At 38.6% G+C, this 25,500-nt stretch overlaps 2 protein-coding genes and 1 long non-coding RNA gene across 17 annotated transcripts in view; 2 read left to right on the forward strand and 1 right to left on the reverse strand.

The window, feature by feature from the left end:
• Window positions 1–14,725, forward strand: part of LOC127007442 (sodium-independent sulfate anion transporter-like) — an 85,747-nt gene extending 71,022 nt beyond the window's left edge. For 9 of the 11 annotated variants that reach the window (XM_050878472.1, XM_050878470.1, XM_050878464.1 and 6 more), the window contains 2 exons: window positions 3,557–3,728; window positions 3,952–9,302. In XM_050878472.1, coding sequence (XP_050734429.1) covers window positions 3,557–3,705 — 149 coding nt within the window. In that variant the 3' untranslated portion in view covers window positions 3,706–3,728; window positions 3,952–9,302. Of the gene's footprint in view, window positions 1–3,556; window positions 3,729–3,951; window positions 9,303–14,533 lie in introns of those variants that run through there. The other 2 variants (XM_050878469.1, XM_050878468.1) reach the window with 2 other exon arrangements.
• Window positions 6,402–25,500, reverse strand: part of LOC127007443 (uncharacterized) — a 39,820-nt gene continuing 20,721 nt past the window's right edge. For 4 of the 5 annotated variants that reach the window (XM_050878483.1, XM_050878484.1, XM_050878480.1 and 1 more), the window contains 8 exons: window positions 24,841–24,868; window positions 20,675–20,873; window positions 19,891–20,003; window positions 15,304–15,379; window positions 13,653–13,836; window positions 13,104–13,220; window positions 9,845–9,965; window positions 6,402–7,770 (listed from right to left, as the gene is read on the reverse strand). In XM_050878483.1, the coding sequence (XP_050734440.1) occupies window positions 9,897–9,965; window positions 13,104–13,220; window positions 13,653–13,836; window positions 15,304–15,379; window positions 19,891–20,003; window positions 20,675–20,873; window positions 24,841–24,868 (786 nt within the window). In that variant the 3' untranslated portion in view covers window positions 6,402–7,770; window positions 9,845–9,896. Of the gene's footprint in view, window positions 7,771–9,837; window positions 9,966–13,103; window positions 13,221–13,652; window positions 13,837–15,303; window positions 15,380–19,890; window positions 20,004–20,674; window positions 20,874–24,840; window positions 24,869–25,500 lie in introns of all 5 variants that reach the window. The other variant, XM_050878481.1, reaches the window with a different exon arrangement.
• On the forward strand, window positions 15,386–18,212 carry LOC127007444 (uncharacterized). Its single transcript, XR_007760255.1, has 3 exons — window positions 15,386–16,490; window positions 16,660–16,829; window positions 17,000–18,212. It is a non-coding gene; the product is annotated as an uncharacterized LOC127007444 (long non-coding RNA).

Consider the following 25,500-nt stretch of genomic DNA (forward strand, 5'->3'; position numbering starts at 1 on the left):
CATGAGGGTCACACTGCAAGAATGGTCATATGTAGATTAGTGCTGTGAACTATCAGGATAACACTCAATGCTATGCTTACCCTGTGGGTAAAACAATGCTTGGTATACGATTCTCTTTGTCTCCAAGTTGCAGCCATGTAACCTTTTGTCTCGTAGTCATAGCCATGTAACCTTTTGTCTCCTTGTCACAGCCATGTAACCTTTTGTCTCCTAGTCACAGCCATGTAACCTTTTGTCTCCTAGTCACAGCCATGTAACCTTTTGTCTCCTAGTCGCAGCCATGTAACCTTTTGTCTCCTAGTCGCAGCCATGTAACTTTTAGATCAGTTCTCATGCTCTGTGGGTTAACCGGTAAAGGACAGGTGATAGGTTTTTCCAGCTGTCAGGCAAAGGATGGGTGACAAATTTTTCCTGGTCTGCCTTTTGCAGGCTTAATTTGAACTTGTAGTGGGGATTTATGTCATGTGCCTCCCAGGTTAATCTGTCCACAATTCATCCCCTCAATCCTCAGCCTTCCCTTGACAGCAGACATGACTGAACGTGCATTTTTTATTTCCCTCATCTAATTCTTTGCAAGAGGATAAGGATAATAAGGAACACATAGGAGCAGTCAACAATTTCCAATAATTCAGGTAAAAAAGAACCCTTAGGAGAGGTTCAACAAGAAAATCTAAATGAAAATGATGGGATGGCAGCATCAGTAATCTATGTTAAAGTCTGATGACTTGATCATCAAGATGGTGGCAAAAAAGCGCTATCCAAGATGTACCCGTTATTATCAAAAAGTTATTTTGGAAGGTGTTTTTAGAGAGGTCTCACTGTATATATATATATATATATATATATATATATATATATATATATATATATATATATATATATATATATATATATATATATATATATATATATAATAAATGAGATAAAAAGCCTGCAAATCATTGCTCCTATATATGAAAGTATAGATAGTGGCCAAAAGAGAAATGAATTTCGGATGGAGAGGTGTCTTGACACTCTCCTCTTGAAAGAAGTCATCGTAGGCAGTAGGAAATACAGACAAAGGAAGGCTGTTCCAGATTTTACCAGTGAAAGGGATGAAAGAATGAAGATACTGGTTAACTTTTGCAAAGGGATTAGGGTAGTATAGGGATGAGCTAGAGTAGAAAGTAGAGTGCATAAGGACTGCAGGAAGGGGGAGGCACACAGTTAGCAAGTTAGAGAAGCAGTCACCATATTGATAGCAAATAGAAAGAGATGCAACAATGCAGTGGAATTTAAGAGATAGAAGACTGTCAGTAAGAGGAGGGGAGTTGATGAGACAAAGAGCCTCAGACTCTACTCTGTCCAAGAGAGCCATGTGTGTGGAGCCCCTTCCCCTCGCATGAAATGCATACTCCATACCAGGGCGAACAAGGCCCTTGTATATGGAAAGCATGTGGGAGGGGGAAAATAACTGGTGGAGATGATACAGAATGGCCAACCTCGAGGAAGCTGATTTAGCAAGAGAGGAGATATGAGGTTTTCAGTCAAGATTTCGGGATCTTCGACTGAAGATGTTTAGTGTAGGAAAAAGAAGGTGACAGCTAAATGTCATCAGAGAATAGGGGATGGGTGTTTGGAAGATTGTGTTGATTTGACAGGTGGAGAAATTTAGTTTTTGAGGCATTGAGGGACACCAAGTTCCTTCTGCCTCATTCAGAAATTATTGCAAAATCTGAAATTAATCGTTCTACATCCTCCAGCCTAGTCTTGTAATTCCTGTTTGGAGGGTTTTCTGAAAAAATGTCAAATAATGCAGAGTAGAGTCATTGGCCTACAAGTGGATAGGACAGTTTGTTTTGGAAAGATCATTAATGAACAACAGAAAGAGAGTGGGAGATAGGACACCACTGTTGCTAAGTTTGGGGGAAGAACAGTGACTATCCACCACAGAAGAGACAGATTGGCCGGATAAGAAACTGGAGATAAAAGTACAGAGAGAGGGATAGAATCTGTAGGAGGGTAGTTAAAATTTAAATATTTGTGGTAGACTCTGTGGCTACGTCACCATTTGCCATTGTTAAAGCTTTTTTTTTACATCGTATTTACTTATTTTCTCTGAAATTTAAGAAGTCATGTGTATCCTAGTTTTGTTGTGACGAGTAACTCTTTTTAACCCTTAGAGTACGGGTGGCGATATATATCTCTGGATGCTCTGCACAGGGAAAATTTTGGCATTTAAAAGAGGTGGAAATGGTGTCTTTCTTCTTTCCAGTAATTGTATATTTATCGAGTATATATGGTGGTGTAATAAAACTTCTCTCCAAATAATAATAAAAAAGTTATGACAGCCGAAAATATTGTGCATTTTCTTGTGGCCGTGATGCGTCGCGTGGAAGTACCCCCCCCACACACACACACACACACACTCTCTCTCTCTCTCTCCCCACCTACCTACTTGCCCCTCCCTCCTCTGTCAGTGTCACTACCATAGCAATCATCAAAGTCACTGTCACTTTAATTTGCCCGTGCTCTACTTCCGCCCGGAGCAGAGGAACTGCTTGACGCGTCACGAGACATGACAGATGTATTCTGAACAAAAGTGGAAAATGATCTGTGGCCTTCGGTAGGCTGCGCGCTGGAGACAAATGAGAGTGTGTACGGATGCCAGATGCCTCCACCATTCTTCTGAGTCAAGAACTGGCGGTATATTTGAAACATAGGGAGCATAGTGTGTGATGATTATATATATGATCCCCATACAGGTGGGGTGTGTGGTAGCGCACTTATATGTACGATCGCCGTAATCTAAAGGTTAACAAATATCTAGCAGTTTGCAACCCTTGGTTTAAAGAGTCAAGCTTTATTTTCAGAGCCACTTGGTCAATAAGCTGTAAATATATTTACAAATTTGGAAAGCTTGGATTTGAACCAAGGCAGTTATGAGTACAGGTGGTAAGTAATTGATCACATAGACAAGACCAAATGAGTCTTCTTGCTAAAATGACCTGGGAAATAATTTTTACTTTTTTTTTTCATTTCTGCCTAAGTTGCCGGTAGCCTTTCTTAGTGGGGCCTGATGGTCACCCCCAGCCCATTGTGGCGCAGGCAAGTGTTTATAGTTCTACCATTTTGCTTGGCTCATGCTGCCCCCCTGGAGCTCATCAATGACCCTTCCTTCAGAAGGAGAATCTTAGAGTCCAGGTTGACAGGTGGTCTTCTGAACAGCATGTGAGCAGTCTTAGGCCACTCGGTGATGACTGAAAAATCCCAGCTTGTGGCACCGGGCGGGGTGCAAACCCGTGTCATCCTGGATGTGACACTATCACGCTAACCACTCAGCCACCACCTCTATGCCTAGAGGGTGTATTGACTGATCTAAACCCTGACTCATGGGCTTTACATTTTCACTGTCACAGCTCATATATATATATATATATATATATATATATATATATATATATATATATATATATATATATATATATATATATATATATATATATATATATATATATATATATATATATATATATATATATATAAAGTAATTATTTTTGCATTTTTGTCCTTTCAGATTCAAGTGCCACTAGCACACTCAACCATCATAGGGAAGATGGGGCCATGGGTGGGGTCAGCAGGCATGGAGAGGACCCAGAGAGTCTAGACCCACTTCTGCAGTCCGCCACAGGCCCAAGACCCGTGGTGGTTGTATGCAACTCGTAAATGAACCATTCACTTTTGGAAAGGTAAGGAAAATCTCATAGCATCTTAAAGATTTTCAAACCTTGTTTTTAAATCAATAATGATATATTGAGGAATTTTTTGTCATTACTAAAATTACATTTTAGTTTTGTTTAGATGGCAAATCACTGAGTATAATGATGCGGTTATCAAATAAGTTGGCTGCATGACTAACTGAGCATCACTATGGGAAAAGTTTACTAAATTTAAATACTTTTTATTTTGCAGGTGCTCTGATGTAAAGCGATATAAATTTAAGATCAAGTGGGCAGCAGCACTTGCTTTGAATCCAGTTTTTGATTTGCATACCATTTTTGGGGGAAGCTTTTCCCTTGATATTAGTTTGATCTTGTGCATACACATGTGTGTCTTTTCCTAGTTGTAGTGTGCAGGGCCTGAGGTACACCCATGTGGTCCTGGCTGTATATCTATATCTGTCCAGTTTTTCCTTAAAATTCTGCACACTCTTTGCCTCTACCACTTCTTTAAATTTATTCCAGGTATTTATAAATCTATAGGGAAAACTATTTTGTGTTGTTAAGACACATTCCCTTTCTCAAGTTTTTTTATGACCTCTTAACTCTGTCTTCACTTCCTCTTTTCAAAAACAAGCCTTTATTATCTGATTCATCAAGATCATTCATGAGTTTTTAATATAAACTCATGCCTTGAGGACCTTGAGGAATCAGATAGTAAGAGAAGAGGTAACCTAATTACATTATAATAACTTTGTATGATGCAATTAGGTTACCTCCCTTACTTCCTCCAATGTTAACAATTGCATTTCTCTTTATCTTTCTTCAGATGTTAAGTCCTCTAGATCTATAGTCCATTCTCTTAAGTTGGATCCCTGGCTCCTAGCCAAGTAAGTAAGGATGTTGCTGGTCAGATGTTGGTGGGTTTTCTCACTCCCACTTGGCCTGTTTCTTCTCCATTTCCTTCATCCTCTCTAGCATTTTTCAATTGTCTCCTTAGAGCTGCTTACCTCTTCATGCATTCCTCTCACTTTGAGCTTCACCTTATCCTCTGACTGTTCTCCTTAGTCACAGCATTATTCTAGAGTAGGCAACTTCATCAGCCACAAGCTACTGAATAGAGAACCCAGCATAGCAAATGATGCCTCAGCCATTATTTACTTCTTGCTGATTCACTATTTCTGAATTTCACAATTGGTTTTCCCTTAATTCAGAGACAGGACTTACTTAAGCAGCCCATGCCTTCTATACTACACTAGGCTTTTCTGGAAGTGGTGCAAAGTATCCATTGAATCAAACGAACGGGTATGTCCTTATATTGTGAGCGCCGAGTGTGTCCATATGTGCGTGTGTGTGTGTGTAATTCACCTCTTGGTCTGCTGCGGGTCTCTCTCGAGACAGCCAGCTGTTCCCCTACGGAAGAGCACAGAGCTTGCAGTACCGTGTGTGTGTGTGTGTGTGTGTGTATGGAGAGAGAACTTGCTAATGGTATCACAGTATGTCATGTTTATACAGTATAGTTATTTTCATTGCAGCATTGCCTCTTAAGCACACTGCATTCTTTTAACTAAAAATAAGAGAATTCAGGAGCAAGAAGAAATTTTTATATTGATGGCAGTCAGTTTTTTTTATGTGAAAACTACATTCTTGTATACAAATAAGAACCAGATTCATAAAAAAAAATCAATAGGATCATCTCTCTTGGCATCTATGGTCATATTCCTTATGTTATGCAGGCTAGCAGTAACGAAGTGAAATTGAGTTTCTAAAAAGCTACTTGATTCTATGGCTGCATAAATGTTAGTGTGCCAAATTAAGAAAAACTACTTAATTCATGACTGTGATGTCACTGCAAGTCCTGTATAGAAATTCACATCTCACTTATTGGATACTTATCAATATGTTCTGAAGTCCAAAATTTCAAGTGTGATAAATGAAACATTAAATCATGCTTTAGATACTCTAAAGAACTGGTAACAACCATAGATGTTCAGAAATTCAATTAAAACAAACATGTGGTCAATGGTTGCCTTTCTTACTACTCACATCCAACCCTAACAAAGGGAAACTTTTAAAAATTTAGTTATGAAATATTTGGGTTAGCAAACTTGAGTTAACAGAAGTTAAATGTTAATTAGTTAATTAGTCCAATAATGATTTTCAAAGTTAACTTTAACTCTTTCATTGCTAAACGCTCGCAGTGAGCATTAGGCATATTTGCTGGTGGTGCTAAACGCTCGCTGTGAGCTCCACCCGCACTCAAATCTCCCGTGTATGAAAGCTCAAAATAGCGTGGGGCTATACGGGTTAAGGAAAACCTGCATGGCAGTGTAGTAGCAGATGTTTTAGTGTACAAATAACTATCGTCAGTCCAACCTAACTTCAAAATTTCATGTCAGACAGTCATAGTTTGGGGTATTACTACCAAACTGCCAAGCTTTGTAGCTTTCCAGCTCAAGGCTGGTCATAACAAACAATTTAGCCACTGTAAGCAGTAACTGGTGGATGTCATGTGAGTTATGGTTGGCATTCTGTAAATGTTTAAAGTCATTTGTTGCATTAAATTATTTTTGTCTTGTCTGTGCTAAGGCAGCAGTGCTGCTGCCTGTGTAGTCCTACCCCTCGTCCAGTCTGAGTATCATATACACAGGTAAAATATATATAATACTACAAGCTCCTTGGGTTGAAAGGAAGGATCCAGTGTTGACTGCCAAGATTGATTTATTGTGCTGAGGTTATGATACGTCCACACAGCGGCCCCAACACATTCCTGAATACCTGTGCTATTGCCTGTTCAATCTTACAACTTAACGAGCGTGATTGCCGGCACGAAACACTAATATATTGTAATCCTACACACTGCTGGTTACAGAAATTACTGAAATTACTAACCACTGATAGATGTTAATAGTATGTAAGTGCAGTCATCATGATCAGGAGCAATGAAACTAAAATTGCCATTTGTGCACAGTAGAATAAAAGCAAATTTATAAATGGTATAAGGGAAATTAAGCCAACTGTTCATCTGCATACCTGTCAGTAATGCAAGATAAAAATGAATTAAAGTTATCAGTTCCAAGTCAAATATATTTATGTTGCCAAAGTAACCCAGCCATCAGGCCAACTTTTGCATAATGATCTAGTGTGGCATAATTTTCCTGATGATATTTATGTATAGATCTAAGTTACACCTTTGTAGTAAGTCAATCCTGTTAAAGCTAGGGATGGACACTTTATTTAGGATTTATTGCCTCACAATGTGAGATAATTTTTGTGAATGTCTTCCCCTAGATGGGACAATTATACAAACACTTCTTTATCATGATTAAGGGCTTGAATGCATTTCAAAGACAACTTTCTTCAGTGCACAGTGCAGGTAGTTTTTCTAATTTGCAAGAATATAGTCAATATATTGCATTGCAAAGAGCAAACTCACCAAGCAAGAACTGTGTGTTCATGGGTGTATGGTTGACACTTCTCCTGGTGCTCATCTTTTTCTCAGTTTTTCCTTCCTCCCTCCCTTATGCCTCAATGGATTCACACTCCCCCATTGCCCTATTCCACCTGGTGATGTAGTTTCCTTGCTTGCTTCTCTTCCCTTCCCTTTCCCCACATTTTATAAAAGGGGCAAGAGAAACGGGTGTCAGAGAGAAAGAAAGAGAAAATATAGCAAAATGCACAGCGCTAAGTCCAATACATGTGCATTGTATTTTTTTAATGTGTCCTAAAAGTTGTTGACTAAAGCTGGTGCTCATCCTACATATTTTACACTCTTCACAAAACCAGTTGTCCTAAAACTTGAAACTATGCAATACCAACACCTTAGATGCACATCATGCCACTCACATTGCCCTACATCAATCAGCAGTAAAGTAAGCTCGTGTGGTCTTGTCAATCACCTCAGAATATCAGGCATCAACATTTACTTTTGGTTGTTTCTGACTGCAAGTTATCGTAAACAGTCACGTCGCTCCATTGTAGATGGTCAGGCTAATTTACACTGTCACTTGTGTTGCGTCATGTTGCTTGATCTCCACTATGTTCCTGGCCTCATTCTCAATGAGTGTAACTCCTGCAAATGTTAAGGGACAGCTGTACTTGGTATTTGGGCAACAAAGACCACTAGCATGACAAGCTAACAAGAGGTATATAATAAATTTTTTCATCTACTATATGTTATTTACACAAGATAAGAAAGAAAAGATAACTACTTGAGTTATTAAACTGTAATATTAAGGACTTTTTCACTAGTACATTGCAATAAACGAACTTACTCCATGAAGTAATTATAAGCACATTTGAAATACATAATTAACTATATTATCAAACAAAAAAGTAATAAAAAGTTGCCTTGAAGAATTCCCAGTTTCTAAAACTAAAATCACATTTATTTATTTATTATTATTATTATTATTATTATTACTATTATTATTATTATTTTTTACATCAAAGGATGCGGCTCAAGGGCAACATCAGTGCTAGACGGTAGCATGCATACCATTCCACATTTTTCCAGTTGTCACCAAGACTTGCTGAGACATCACATAGTGAAGATGTGATCTTTATAAAATTGTTGTGCATAAAGAACTTGATCAAGCTTATTACTTCTAATAATTTGAAGTGGCAGAAAATAGCTACCAATAAAGAGAATAATGCACACCAAACCTCAAAGATCCTCATTTACATTCTGACCAAATTGTGCACATTTTTCCTTAGATTATAGGCCAATATGTAGGTAATACATATACAGTGAAAGTTTGTTAATCCACACAGCAGCAAACCAGCTCACACCATCACTGCAGAATTACTTAAAGTATTGGATGGTGCCCCTAATCACAAGTGTGCAAATACATAAAGATTAATATCAAACATTAATATGGGTAGTCTATTTATTACTCTAGATGCATAAACTTACCTTTTTTTATGTATAATTTTAGTCATGTTGATACAGACAATAATATAATTATCATGTACTATTTATGTACACATATCAGGTTCTGTTGGTATGGGTAACATAATGGGCTTCCAAAGTCAGTACAAAGAGTGAAATCTATGTAAAATGAAAGGAACCATGGAGATCAAACTGTTCTGTTTTCATTACTGTCTGAATCTATGCAAAAAATATATACGAACAATAAAGTTATAAAAAAATGGAACTAATTGTCTGCATTCAAAAAATTGTTGAATTCAGTTATTTTTGTATAAAACTTCATGCATTCTTTTTTTTCAGATAGCAATTTCCTGAATTTAGATAGTTACACTTTTCAGATTATACCTTCAAGAATTCTGAAAATTGAGATTTCAAGACAAGTAGAACAGTCAAATGAACTTTTAGCAAATAATTCTTGTTGCTATTCACAATGATAGTCAAATGTTCCACATTACTATGGTGCTTTGAAAACTGCTGAATATTTACAAGAAAACCTGGCAAAGTAAAGGCAGCAGGAAATGTGGCTTTGGAGAAAATCTTGTGACTGATTCTTTAGTGACCCTAAGGCTGGTTTTATGGTACCATATGATTAGTCAAGAATATTGATGATTTTGAAGTGTAAGAGTGCACTGAGGTTATCTTCCCAATAAAATTTGTATATCTTATGCCAATGACCTTGGATTTTCTTTTACCAACCAGGGATGGAGTATTCGTATTCGGTATTCCTATTTGAATACTTTTGAATACCGTATTTGGGTATATCCATATTCAAATAATTATTGATAGAAATCAAAGTATTCTCACTCGTATTTGAATACAATTTTAAAGTATTTATATTTTGTGAATAATCTGAAGAATACTTCAAAATTTATTATCAGAAATATCACCTGTTGTTCCTTACATCTCCAGCCTCCTGGGCAGACATGTAATGGTCGTGTATAGTACAGGTTCATGAGCTCATTTTACTGTTGCATAACTTTAGAACAGTGCTATACCCGGTTATGTCAAGAAGGAATTTTTCAAAAAAAATATTCATGAGTGTATTCATGAATACTTTCAAGAAGTAGTCATATTTGTATCATAATTAAAACCATCTCAGTGTATTCAAGTTCATATTCGTTTGAATTTGAAGTATTCATATTTGTATTTGAATACACAACTCTTGTATTCACTCTATCCCTGTCACCAAAACTTTGCATACACACATACATTTTACCTTAGTCAAGCAGTACGTGTGTTCAGTGAAGAAAGGAGCCTCTTGAATTTTATTAGCGACGAGAGGTGAGCTTGAGCAAGTCCTTCATTATGTTCATTTTGGCATTCATCTCTTCTAATACCTGCAAATATTCCAGAAGTTAAAATTAACAAATAAATAAAAAATTATTGCATATACACTCCAATTTCTTTATCACATTTCCATAGGCCTTCCAAATATTTAGTTTCTTCATAGGGAGTTTGCATTATCCTCAAGTCATGAAGCATTGCACTCTCATCACATAAAATTTTACCAGCACTGCATTAATATCAAATAACAATGTTATGGGTAGGTGGAGGCTTAGTTGTTAGCATGTGGGCCCTGCATTCACTGCGTGATGGACGACGCGGGTTCGAATCCGCTGATACCACCTGGGATTTTTCAGTCACCGCTGAGTGGCTTAAGACTACCCACATGCTGTCCTGAAGACCACCCATCAACCCAAACTCTAAAGGAAACCGTCCAAGTGAATCAAGAATGAGCTCTGGGGGACAGCATGAGCCAATAAAAGATGGCGTCACTATTAAACACTTGCCTGCGCCATGACGGACTGGGGCTGACTACCATCCAGGCCCCTCAGAAAAGCCTAACAGCGCTATAGGATGACGCGCACACACACACACACACACACACACACACACACACACACACACAAAAAAAAAAGCAAAATCAACTGCCTTCCATCTATGCCTACAAATATTTTCAGTAATGTAATTTCTGTGAGTTGTATAGACCAAAGAGATTCACCTCTAACTGTGTACAAAACAAAAATTATGCTTCATAGTTACAAAATTTGAGTTTGCTACTGCTGCTAAGGCATCAGACGCCAGAGCTATGGGTTTCATATTATTTTACGGCTTTGTTAGCATTAATTGACGACCATATGATACACAATCCATTGTGAAGGGTTAAGGCCATACCATAAGGTAACCTCTTCAACTGTAGAAGCTTTTCGGTCACTTTCTCCTACCATAATACTTGAGGGGCTCTTTCCGGAGAGGAAGGAAAGGTGTTGAAGGGCGAAATTGTTAGAATCTGGCAAGGGGTCGAGAGGCACATCTTCATCAGCCCCCTCGCATATTTTATGCGTCAATCTTCCATTTCTCTCAATAATATAGTAGTAAATGATCCAGGAATTATAATAAAATGTATTTGATCTAATATGAATCAGCAAAAGTATTTTAATAAATGATTAAAAATGTTGTTCAAGACTTTAGGGTTGTATCATGATTTTTAACCCTTGCTGTGTCAACACACCAGGTGCTTGATTAACTCAAGCAGGTAGTCTTTTGCTATAGCTCTATGGAGCTCTATACCTTTTCTAATGGCTCCTTGCTTGATGGGATGGTAGCGAGGGGCAGAGAAGTGATAGTGGTGGGCACATGTGGACTCCCGGCTGAGTGCGTGGAGAGAGGTGGAAACACGGGCCACGCAGGGATGCCAACCCTATCACTCATGCTATGTACGCAATTATACCTATATATTTACCATTCAATCAACCATTTTATTTGGTATAATCACCAAAGTATAATAACACTATACAGTCGTCCCTCAAATAGTACGGGGGTTAGGGACCCAGGACCCCCGTACTATTTGAAAATCCATATAAAATTAGTGCTCCCCATAGAAACACTCCCTGGGCTGCATTTGAGAGAGGGAATGGGAGCTCTCGGAACATCCCGAGTGCTCTCAAACGCGTGACGCAGCAGCACGAGTTGCCAACTTAGCACATCCACTGGCTCCCAGCTTTGAGAAGTGGAGTGCCTTCATGCTGTGATGATGTTATCAGCAAACATGGCGGCCCAAATAAACACATATAAGTGTTTAGTGTTTACATTGCATTTCACCTCTCTCTACCACCATAACCACTGGAGCTTCCTTTTCATCTTCTGTTTTAAGGAGATCATCAGCCAGGACAGCTAGTAATGCATGTTAAACATCGCCAGGGGTGATTTGGGCGCCTGAGACGTCCCGGCTTGCTCTCTCACTTTCTCAAACGCACTGGCAGGAAGATCAGCATACACCATTTTGCTATGAGTAAGATGCCATTACCATAGCAACGGCGAGGCTTAGTAAAAGGATGGCCTTTATCTCTACTCTTGCAGCACTGGCAGTTACTGCGGCAAGAATTTCTTTTACACTATGATAGATACAGCGAACACTGCTCTCATTCATGAGGTATGCTCTCCCTACCGCAATGTAACTCGTCCCAAAATGTAACTTCTCCTAAATCTGAATACTTCTGCAAGGTGAACACCTTTCTCAAATGCTTTGGCGTGCTTTCAGCAGGTGTTTTAGTAGAACAGTGTTGCCACTCACGCCATGGCCACTTGGTGCGACGAGCGGGAAATTAAAAAATCCTAAAAAAAATTCTTCCAAGACAATCCTTATAAAACCAAAACCGTACTATTTGAGGGACGACTGTATTTGGGAGATATTCTGGACTGTGAGGCAGGAGTGGAGAGGACAGTGAGAGTGAGAATGGCAGCATTTTTTATTTATTTATTTATTTTTTTTATTTTATTCGCCTATAGTGCTGGTAGGCTTTCTTGAGGGGGCCTGATGGTCGGCCCCTGCCCGTTGTGGCGCAGGCAAGTGTTTACAGTGGCGCCATCTTGCATTGGAGTGGAGGAAGGTGTCTAGTCTGCTCGTGAATTGTAGCATCCCTCTAAAGAGCAGAGCAGGGGTGTATCAAGTGTGTATTAGATCAGTGATGATGTATGGAGCAGAAACATGGGCCCTAACTAGAAAATTGTTGGAGGTATTGACAGCAAGTGATTGCAGAATGCTGAGGTATATGGCGGAGATCAGGTGGCAAGATAGGGCTTCCAATGCAGATGTAGCTAGCAGATGTGGAGTAGAGGACCTGGAAACAGTGCTCAGAAGGGAGAGACTCCAATGGTTTAGATATGTAAAGAGAGCAGGTGAGGATACAGTGCTGGGAGTAGATGAAAGGAGACCAGTGGGTAGACCTAGGAAAACGTGGAGAAGGTGACTTGACTTGACATTGATGGGATTGGATGAACGTCAGGCAGAAGACAGAGTAGAATGGAGGAGAGCCATAAAGTGTCCAACCGCTCAGGAAGAGTGAAAACGGACGTTAAACAAAATGATGATGATGATTACTCATATGGCAAAGTACTTGTTCCTAGTTACCTAATAGGTTAATGTTCAACCTATTAGGTAACTAGGAATGGTATAGAAAGGCATTTTCACTCACTTGCACAACACTGGATGGGCCAGTCCTGCTGTAGTACTCTGTCAATGATGACAGAAGGAAAGTGGCAACATTTGTAGCAAGGGCAGTGTCTTCGACATTTTTAACTCTGCAAACAGCCTGAAAATGGTGCAAGATAATGAAACCTTCCAAGGGACTCAAACTTATCTTCCATGTCCCCTCTTTCTTTGAAGGAGTAACTGGCATCAGGCAATTTCTACAAGTTCACCATAAAAATCTTCCCATATTCTTTCCCTGGTACACAAAACAAACTAGTATTTCCATTTTAATGTCTCCATAAATTACTGCTGCAGCAAAATTCCAGTCATGTGGCATTTCACACAATCCGATAAAATAAGTCAACTACAACTTTTCTCTATAACAGTTTTGGCTGCAATCCCATTAGCAGCTTTAGTTTTCCCCACACTTTAAATTTTGCAGTAATTTATTTTAATCCTATTGGTTAATTACCTTTCTAATCGTCTTCAACATTACCACATAAGTGCTCTTCTGTGCATAATACAATAGCACAACACAACGTGAATTACTCACCAGTCTCTTCAGAATTTCACTGCAGGAGCCATCAGAGATCCCAGCAAAGAGTGCTGGTGAAGTATCAAACTGTGAATGGTTTCCTGGTCCCAGTCTATCTGGGCCACTGATTACTGGAGGTGGTGGGGCCTCACGGGGGTTGTAAGGACTGTAACGCTCACGAGAATACTGGTCCCTAATGTCTCTGCAATTTTCAAAGTGTTCAGTTTTCTCCCTGTACTTTTTTTTGTACACACTACAATATAACCAAATAGGTGGGGAGGTAAAGTAAATGTAAGTAAGATGCACAGTTAGTGGTCATCTCAATCTTGTTGGCCCTTGAGTCTAAGGTGGGTAAGAAGAACCACTGATCTCTAACATAATTGGATTGGTTAACTCTCCGTGCAAATCTTGGAGTCTTCAGATTCCCACAGCCGAGGTATTTAAATGAAAATTTCGGCCTCACCGCTCACTGAGTGGCAATAGAACATGAGAAAAAAATACATTATGAATTTGTTGAATTTTTCAATGCCCTAACTACTGGCTTTTCATTAATTTATGGAAAAAAAAAATCATTACCAGTCTCCATGTCACACGAAAGACAAAACAACACTTTTTTCCATAATTTGACTGCTACATCCTCTATATTGTAAACAGATATGTATTTTGTTTCAAACTGCTATTTCATTAGATTGGGAAAGAACAAATGCTACAGTTTACTTAAAAAGAAAATGAAAATAATGTCTGTGCAACACGTCTCTTAGTTACCCATTAAAAAGATAATCAATAGGATTAAAATAAATTACTGCAAAATTTAAAGTGTGGGGAAAACTAAATAAAATGAATCAGTTTAATGGGTAACTAAAGCATGTATCACTAATTAGTTAACTCCTTGACTGCAGATTTCCTACAAGAAGACATCACCAAGCTACGGGAGTGGAACAAAAAGTGGCTGTTACAATGAAGAAAAATGTAAAGTCCTGCACCTTGGGAGGGGATATCCAGTGTACCAATACCACATGGGAAACACTCCACTATCCACCACAGAGGCAGAGAAAGACCTGGGAGAATATGTTGCCAGGCTACCAGTGAAGGCCAAATCCGAACATTATTTTAGTTTTCTTTTTAGTAAACTGTAGCATTTGTTCATTCCCAATCCAATGAAACAGCACTGAAACAAAATATACATCATATATGCTATACAGAGGATTTGAAGTTGAAAGTTAGTTCTTCTAATTGCATGACCATAAAAATTTATCACAAATGCTTGCATTTTAGATATATATCCTTGTAAAAAAGCCAAAAAATTAAAGATAAATGCTATATCACCCCAGGCGAGATGTACTTATGAGGCAGTGTGAAAAGAAAGAGTGAACTTGACAAACAAAGTTTAAGAAAACTTTACTTCTAAACAAACGTGTTATACCATGGCAGGACCAGGGTAGTCTGATACTTTTTTCACCTGCTCTTTTCACTAGCAAAGAGACAAAAGGTCGATCTTAACATTTACGAACTAATGTGGATATGGTGGTACCTAAAATCCAGTTTTCTTTTAGTGGCAAGTTCACCCTTTCTATTCTGAGTGGCTCATATCACTGTGATGGCACTTGGCACAGGAGGGTTAATAAAAAAACAATTACATTTTTAAAGGTTTCACAACAAGGAACCTTACCTCCTATCTGGACCAGGAGAATGCCTGAAGTCCCTTGGTCCATGTGGGCTTCTCCTCTCATAGGGAAATTCTGAAACTAAAAACCAAATTTTATCAAATAATCTGACCAATTTCCATATTTTTGACAGATATACAGTGGGGTATGTCTGAAGAAGTGGAATGATTCTATAACATAATTTGTATCAACATTCCTTCATTCTGGTATACATTGAAATACTACCTGTTATATGTCTTCTACTAGCCTTCAAATTCAAAACAGTGCCGAGATCAAAACAAGTGTGAAAATAGCAGTGAAATATTTACACCCATATGGCAGCGATTAGTGTAACCTAGATTGTTCCACAACAACCCAAACTGAACTGCAGCCCACCACAGTTAAAATTCAAATGGAATATTCACTCTGTCCTAAGAGGCACTAAAATACAAGTTATATACTCGTATATGAGGCGCCTTGAGCTCGAGAGGTGAACACGCCAACATGGCAGATTTTGAATTTTCCCCGGTTTCCGCTAGATGGAAGCACTATGCAACCCTCTGTGAAGGTGAAAATGGGAACTCAGTCTCTATGGCCCAGTAGAAGGGTGGTGAGAGTAGTGTGTTTTTGCCTGTCTGCAGAGTGTATGAAGTTAGCTGTATCAGGGCTCTAAGGGTGAAGAGCACAAGTAAAACACTCATAAAACACCTAAATATGGAAATTTTGTTTTGTAATTTAAACTGGCTGTAAGTTACATCATGTTCTTGTAATTTTCTGAGTTTGGATTATATCAGATAAACATGAATTAATAAAAAAATACCCTTACGTTTTTTTTTTTTTTTTTTTTTAAATAACACAATTTCACACACTCTGATTCCATTGAATTTGTCTAGCTGAAAGCTTTCTATTGATGTATGATGATATTGCTATGCGTGTTTTTCATTATGTTTTTGCTATGCTTGACTTCGAAGGCTTGTAGCTCAAAACTAGGTAAATGGCTTGTTCGCCCCTTGAGCACTAGACGCCTCATATCTAACCTCCTAAATGGGGTCTTGACTCAGAAAATTCATGTTTCCTTACTAAAGAGTTTCTATACAACAAAGTGAGGTCAGTCTTTGTTGATTTATACCATAAGGTGCTGACTATCATGTGTTTGAAGATACCCTAAACTTAACCTAACCTAACTTAACAAAACCCCAAACAGTTATTATAGGTCTCGACTCAGAAAATTCATATATGTTTCATTACTAATGAGACTTTCTATACAATAAAGTGAGGTCATTCTTTGTTGATTTATGCCATAAGGTGCTGACTATCATGTGTTTGAAGATACCCTAAACTTAACCTTAAAAACTTAACAAAACCCCAAACAGTTATTATAGGTCTCGACTCAGAAAATTCATATATGTTTCATTACTAATGAGACTTTCTATACAACAAAGTGAGGTCAGTCTTTGTTGATTTATACCATAAGGTGCTGACTATCATGTGTTTGAAGATACCCTAAACTTAACCTAACCTAACTTAACAAAACCCCAAACAGTTATTATAGGTTTTGACTCAGAAAATTCATATATGTTTCATTACTAATGAGACTTTCTATACAACAAAGTGAGGTCAGTCTTTGTTGATTTATACCATAAGGTGCTGACTATCATGTGTTTGAAGATACCCTAAACTTAACCTAACCTAACTTAATAAAACCCCAAACAGTTATTATAGGTCTCGACTCAAAAAATTCATATATGTTTCATTACTAATGAGACTTTCTATACAACAAAGTGAGGTCAGTCTTTGTTGATTTATACCATAAGGTGCTGGCTATCATGTGTTTGAAGATACCCTAAACCAGAGCTGGGCACTTCCGATCATCAATCCGATCGTCCGATCTGATCGGAACAGCAATTGGCGATCGGAATGCAAAGATTGGATCATCTTTGTAAAAGGTAATCGGACTGTGGAGATCGGAACTTCACAAACTAACTTCCGATCACTGATCACATCAAAAAAATTGTGGTTAACGTTGTCATGGCAACAACTGACTGCAGACATTTTGAAACCTTACTAATCACTTCTTACAATTATTTTTTATACAAGTTGCAAAATAGTTTCTTCAATAAGTGTATTTATTTATAATATTAAGCGATAATTATTGATCGTTGATTTATTTAATAATGATAAGGTATCGTGAACGAAACGCACAGGCGCAAAGTCGCTTTATTTACTTGGCGCTCACTCCATTAATTAACCCAGTTAAACCGACTAACCGCTGTACCTGGTGAGGGACTAACGCATTTTTATATAATCTAAGGCTTTACCTTCTAACGAGTAATTCATGTATGTGAATATGACTAGGCTATATGTTACTATAGTGACGTAATCTATCGACTCGAAAGCTGTGTCCACACGAGGCCACTCTTGCACCACCTTGCCAGTCATTGTTATTCTTGTAATGTTTATTTTTCACCTGCCAGATGCAGGGGTGCTGTTTCAGAATATCAATCATCATATGAGCGTTGCCCCGAGTTCACACAACGTTGTCCTCAATGTTTTCAGCTTTGATCTGAGAGCAGCACGCAGCTGATGTTGCCACATTCACGCCTCCTGCCCCAAAAATACCTCTCGCCAGAATGGACATGTTTCTGGTCAACATATTTATTTCAAATTCTGTCTGTATGGATAAAATTGGCCCTAAATTCAGCTATGGTGCTATTTTTTCTTCATGTAAAATAGTAAATGTGGTATAAAATATGGATTAAAGTTGAGGAAAAATCACGTGACCTGGAAACGGGTGCTGATTGGTTGTGACGTCACGATGCAGTCAGCAGGCTGCCAACTTTGTGTTACTCCGAGATTTCATGTTGTGGTGTGTTTCTAGTGGCTAGCATTGCCTGGAGACGTAACCCGCAGTCGTTGGTGATTTGTGCAATGTGCAAGAGTATATATATATATATATATATATATATATATATATATATATATATATATATATATATATATATATATATATATATATATATATATATATATATATATATATATATATATATATGAACTAAAGTACACCACGTAAGATATTTCTGTCTGTGCTAGTGAATCCTACAGTATTTTTTTTAGTTTCCCCTCAGACTAACTTTTCATCATGAAGTCAACTATTCTCTCTACTGACATGTCCTCTGATTATAGAATATTGGTCTGCATTCGTTTTCTTCTTATTCATCTTTAGACGTTGATTCTCTCTCTCTGATGTTCCAGAGCCATTGTTTTCTCTAGGCTAGGCAAGGTAAATTTCCAAAATACTAATATAAATTCAACCTTGATTATTCTCTACAGTTTCCCCTCGGACTAACTTTTAATCGTGAATTCAACTATTTTCTGTAGAGCAGAGGCAAATCGGTTGATTTCACTCCCATTTTAATAATATAGCATATTTCCAACACTCTTAAGGTGCTCTGTAAGCACCTATAACATACCTGTTGGGCGCAGTGTGGAGCTGGAGTGGCCATAGCAGATGAAAAAAACAATGGACACAACACTAGTACTGTCGTCTGCTGTACTCCGCTTCAACATGATGACGTCACGAGCTAATGGTGGCTTCTCCCCGTGAGATGAGAAGAATTTGTGATATCTCTTCAATATCCAGTCACCTAGCGATTTATAGGACGTAATATGTGCACTACGTTATCATTGGTACGTGGCAAAGTGCATTTCTAGGCTCTTCCTAGAACCGGAAACATGTCCGTTGCCAGCAGCGGCCTCATGCCCGTCCATATTCTATTGTTTTTGTGAGTCCAGGGGCATACACGAGTCGCCTCATGAGGCACCTCGTGAGGCCTAGTGTGGACGCGGCTTAAGGCATGGTTCCCACTACAGGTAACTCTCAATTTACGCGAGTTTGTTTTATGCATTTTTGAAATAACGCGGGGTCCAAAATCCAACGCCGCCGGACACTGACGTTGGCGTCACCAGAGTGAAGGGGTTAATGGAAACTTACGGCAAGAGGGTTAATTTATACCATAAGGTGCTGGCAATCATGTCTTTGAAGATACTCTAAACCCTAACCTAATCTAACAAAACCCCAAACAGTTACTCTAGGTCTGGACTCCGAAAATTCATATATGCTTCCTTACTAATGAGACTTTCTATACAACAAATTGAGGTCATTCTTTGTTGATTTATAACATAAGATGCTGGCTATCATGTGTTTGAAGATATCCTAAACTTAACCTAACCTATCAAAACCCCAAACAGTTACTATAAGTCTTGACTCAGAATATTCATATATGCTTCCTAACTAATGAGACTTTCTAAACAACAATGTGAAGCCATTTTGTTAATTTATGCAATAAGTTGTTGGCCATCATGTCTTTGAAGATACCCTAAACTTAACCTAACAAAACCCAAAACAATTACTATAGGTTTTGACTCAGAAAATTCATATATGCTTCCTTACTAATGAGACTTTCTATACAACATTGATGTCATTCTTTGTTGATTTATACCATAAGTTGCTGGATATCATGTGTCTGAAGATATCCTAAACTTACCTTAAACTAACCCAATAAAACCCCTGTACTAATTCATTAACATAAATCCACACATTTGTCAGTTACCTTCATCATAAGGAGGTCTGTAAGGCATTGGCTCTTTCCTGTAGTAATCATTATAGTAATTATCTGGATCTCGGTCATAGCCATCTCTTCTTCCATAGTGATCATTATTGTTCCTGGGGAAAGTTTTGGTTTATTTCACTTCAGACGTAATGAGCTGTGCAAGTTGCTGTTTTCCTGAGTGGAAGACTATCATTTACTGATTTAAAGCAAATGAAAAAGTGTTGATACAAGAGGTTTCAAAAGAATTAAATCCCTAATTACTATCTTCCATCAATTACATGGATTTGGAGGTGAAGAAAATAATTAACTTGCTAATATGTATGGACAATGAGGGCAAATAATTACTAAATTATCATTGTACAGGATCATGAGAATATAAAGTTTTGAGCTACTTCACACAAACAATTTCCCAATTAAAAAAATGAGAATATCATACCTGTTATACTTAAAAAATAATGATATGGTTAGTCAGGTTTCTTACTAAAATCATCTGAACTATTATCTATCACATTTACCCTTGAAGCTGACATAAATCCACAACTAGTCCAGTTTTACAGAAATATCTGTTTTTGGTTGACTTTTTTTAAATGTAACAACCCCCAATGAGAGTGATCAAGAAAGTGCATCAAAAAATTAGTTGTTGATATTACCATCCTTAGCAAGGCAAGCTGTCCAATTACATCTTTCATTCATTGTTATATTTAAATAAAGGGACATGACTTAGTCCTCTTATAAACCATAATATTTAAAATGAGAAGAGAGAAATACATTAGCATATAAGCACCTGAACTCTGGAGGTGGTGGTTCCCGGTAGGATGATCCCCTCATGCGGGGGCTGGGTTCCACTGGTGACGGTCCTCTGTTATGCCTGCCATGAGGTGAGGGCTGGTGACGGGGTGGATGAGAGGACGGGCCTTGGCGGGCTACTTTGTGAGGGGGTTTGGGGGGGCCTCTTTCAGGCTTAATTCCATCCTCATCACGTACTTAACAAAAATATGAAAGCTTGATTAATGCTCTCAATCATCCTTTTTATACCAATCCTTCATGAGTAAAAATTATGCATTCTGGTACTAGGTACTATTTTCATATACATGTACTTTTGGGACTGGAAAATATCGTCAAGGCCCTATATTTCTTAAATAAATGGTTTAGTTATTGTGCAAATCATTGAAATTTTATTAAACTTTTTATCCAAATGGCAATTATATTTTTTAATTAGACATGTTTAACATCTGTCCCTGGGAAGAGGAGGAGGAGGGAGGAGCTCCTTAGGGTGGCTTGCATGAATGTGAATAGAATGACTAAGGAAGAGAAAAGAAAGGAGATGATAAACGAATTCCAAAAGGAAAGATTGATGTTTTGAGTGAGAGAAACATTGGAAAGGATGTGGTGTGTGGGAGTGATGGCAGGGAGAGGCTGTGGGAGGGCATGGAGGGGGGAGTAGTATGGGCAGGGGTAGAGGGGGGAAGAAGGAGAGAAAAAAGTGCATTATTGGCTTCCCCACAAGTGAGGGCAGGAATGGATGGGAATGGGTGGTGTGGTTCGAGGATTGCGTGGATGACAGGAAAGATAGGGAGAGTAAAGTATGCATGGGAGTGTAAATATACACCAGTAAATGGGTGAGGTGCAAGAGGACTTGAGAAAGGCTATTGTTATGCTGCTGTACAGAGAGAAAGGAAGCAAAGGTGACTGTAATAGTTGCAGGGTAATAACTCTATCTAGTGTGCCAGGAAAAGTGTATGGATGCATTTAAATTTCTTCTTTTTTTTTACAACAAAGGAGACGGCTCAAGGGCTACTCACCGCTCCCATAATAGAAAAAAGTAAAGAGTGGCCAAAAGAGAGGTCAATTTCGGGTAGAGAGGTGTCTTGATACACTCTTCTTGAAGGAGGTCAAGTCAAAGCAGGAGGAAATGCAGACAAAGGTAGGCTGTTCCAGAGTTTACCAGTGTGAGGGATGAAAAAGTGAAGATGCTGGTTAACTCTTGCATAAGGGGTTTGGACAGTATAGGGATGAGCAAGAGTAGAAAGTCGAGTGCAGTGGGGCTGCGGGAGGGGGGGAGGCATGCAAGCAGCAAGTTCAGAAGAGGAGTCAGTATGAAAATATTGATAGAAGATAGAAAGGCAATATGGCAGCGGAATTTTAGAGGTAGAAGACTGCAGTATGAGGAAGGGAGTTGATGAGACGAGGAGCCTTTGGCCCGTACCAAGAGTCATGAAGGTCGAGCCACATACCTTCCCTTCGACAATGTAGGCATGGCCTCAGACCATGCCTTCAATCCTTACCAAAGGTCGCTCGGGAAGGTAAAGTAGGATATAATGCACATACACACAGTGCAGCCTACTTTCCACTTACCAGATATAATGCACGCACACACATACACACACACAGTGCTATTACAGCCATACTAAGTAGTCCATTTCATTTCGTCTGTCCACTCGCGAACGTAGATGTGGCACCTGCGCATTGTTAGTTTGTGATTGCGTGAAGATCAACTTTATTTTCAGTGATACATTTGAATGTTTGTGTCTACAAAAAACCCTCAAACCATCTTATATGAACTGCAAACAGAAAATTTGCATCGATAATGTACCATACAAGGACACGAAGAAACAACTTGTATATCAAACAGTATATTCTGATCATACTCGAACGATCTATAGCCTTTCAGATACTCATATTTCATCTCATTCAGGTACATAAAGTGACATATGACTCTGCAAGTGTCTATACATAAGGAATTTTGATGTGTTGCATGTATAAATAACAAGGGTAGCCTAATATTCGAAATAGCCTAGCATCGCATTCAACATTTATTACCTATTTACTATTTCATGTTTTTTCCATTATTAATCGACATTTAAATGCAGTAAATTATTAAGATACCCTTTATTTGCACTTACAGAGCCAGATGTCTTAAATGAGTTATCAATCAAAGAATTTGAAAAACCATAAATCGTTCGAGAATGTGAGCTACAAAGGTTCCCGCCTGTCTGGTTTCTCTGTGCCTTGAAGGCACACGCTGTTGTTGTAAACAAGACATACATATTCGCTGCAACTATAATATATGACTTTCCAATTAGGGAAAATATTTTCTCAGGTTGTTTTAACTCAACCACAACTATTTGCCACGCCAAATTTGGAAAATAAACATTTCTCCTCAAGGCTAAAAGGGAAGACACGGGGTAGACCTTGCTTTCCCTTCATCTCTCCCGCAAACCTTCGTTCCAAAAATGCTAGTGAATCTGGGTACACATTGTCCTTCCCTTTGATCTTTGTCACTAAACCTTCATGACTCTTGGTATGGACCTTTGACTCTACTTTGTCCAAGAGAGCTGTGTGAGTGGAGCCCCCCCACACATGTGATGCATATTCCATACGAGGGCAAACAAGGCCCCCATATATGGATAGCATCTGAGCAGCGGAGAAAAACTGGCGGAGACGATACAGAACGCCCAACCTCAAGGAAGCTGATATAGTGAGAGGAGATATGGAGTTTCCAGTGGAGATTTTAAGTTAAGGATAGACCGAGGATGTTTAGTGTAAGAGAAGGTGACAGCTGAGTGTTGTCAAGGAATATGAGATAGGTGTTTGGAAGATTGTGTTGAGCTGATAGGTGAAGAAATTGTTTTTGAGGCGTTGAAGGAAAATGATAGTTGAAAAGTACCTAGAGAAGGATAGAAGGCTATTTGCTGCTTTCATGGACCTAGAGAAGGCATATGACAGAGTTGACAGGAAGCGTTTATGGGATGTTCTAAGGATATATGGTGTGGGAGGGCATTTGCTAGAGGGGATCAGATCCTTCTATAAGGATGTGAGTGCCTCTGTGCATGTGAATGGAGAGTTGAGTGCAAGTTTTAGTGTTGGTGTGGGTGTGAGACAAGGGTGTGTGATATCACCATGACTTTAATGTGTACATGGACGGTTGTATGAAAGAAATGAAAACCAGAGTGGGGGAACTAGGTCCAAGGCTGAAAGTGAGATGTACAGAGGAGTCATTGGTGACAGCCCTGTTTGCAGATGATACAGTGTTGTTGGTAAAGAATGAGGGGACACTGCAGATGATAGTGGATGAGTTTGACAGGGTGTGTAGGAGGAGAAAGCTGAAAATGGGTATTGAAAGAGTAAGGTTATGGTATTTGAGAGAGCAAGAGAGCAGACCTTTGATTTTGCGAAGCCGTACAGAATTTGAGCAGAGAGCACAGTGAAATGTAGGATAAAGCTGAGGGAATGGAGGAGGTAACTGAGTTTAAATATTTAGGGACAGTTTTATGTAAGCATGTAAGTATGGAAGGTGAGGTAAGGGAAAGAGCAGTGAAGGTGAGACAGGTAGTAGGTGCATTGGAGAAAGTTATGAGAGGAAAAAGTGTGAGCATGGAGGTAAAGAGGGGAATAAGGAATAGTATCATCCTGCCAACCTTGTCATATGCATCAGAGACATGGACACGGAATGCAGTACAGCAATGAAGAATACATGCAGTGGAAATGAGTTAAATAATAGGTTCATGTGGTGTTTCATGATGGGATGGAGAAAGTAATGAAAGCATGTGTGAGAGGTTTGGTATGAGTGTGACAGTGAAAGGAGTGAATTGTGGAGTGGTCAAGTGGGTGAAACGTGGGACACTAGAATGGTTTGGACACGTGATGAGAATAAAGGGGAATGAATTTAGGAAAAGTGTATGAGGGAAAGATTGAGGGAGAGGGTGTCAGGGGAAGACCACCTGTGAAGTGGATCAGTAGGGTGAGAGGGTATTGAAGTGAGAGAATTGGAAGCAGCAGCATTGAGTGTGCTGAGAGGGAGTGCCAGAACAGGGAGAGATGGACACTTCTGCAACCACCCCCTGGGAGAAGTTCCTATGAGGGAGCAGGGCATTGAAGATATAGATAGATAGATAGATAGAAAATGCAAGATGTAAGAGTAAAAATAATTCTACAAATATTAGAACTTACCTTTCATTTTCTCCCACATGGCCTTTTTCTAGAAAAGAAGAAAAATAAATAAATAAATGACCTGCATTGTTATGGAAAAATTTATCAAAATACAAGAGGTTAAAAAAATCTGCTAACATACACACGACGAAATTAAAGTTTGCAAGCACACAGCAGAAGGAATAAGAAACTTTGACCAATGTATCATTTCTCTTTCAAGAAGTAAGTCTAAAGCTTACTCTCCTATCATAACCAAGAGTGCTCGACTGAACACTGTTTTTTCTTCAAAATGTAATTGAACATTAAGCTCCAATAATTCTCCCCAAGCTACATTATCTCTGAACCAAAAATATTACCTAGCCCTACTGTTTAATACTATGACTTTATCTTTTCTCTCTCAGTAAAAACCTTTACATAGTAACCATAACATCAACTTTTGTGCTACCCATGATGGATATGATTTACCCCAGAAGGCCTCAAAAGTTTTGTATGTGCATCTTAGACCTCAAATATTGAAGTGATGAACAAAGAAAAATGACTTATTCTCAGGTTTAGCATTTCTCAAGGAAAAAGGTAGAAGACAGTTAGAGTTAAGAGGATGAGGGCAGGAATGACAGATTGCAAGAGCATGTTTGGTGTTCACTTGGGTGACAAAAGAGGTGTGTACTAAAAGAGTAGGAA

The sequence above is a fragment of the Eriocheir sinensis genome, chromosome 35, assembly GCF_024679095.1.
Source record: "Eriocheir sinensis breed Jianghai 21 chromosome 35, ASM2467909v1, whole genome shotgun sequence".
In the NCBI taxonomy this organism is placed as follows: domain Eukaryota; kingdom Metazoa; phylum Arthropoda; class Malacostraca; order Decapoda; family Varunidae; genus Eriocheir; species Eriocheir sinensis.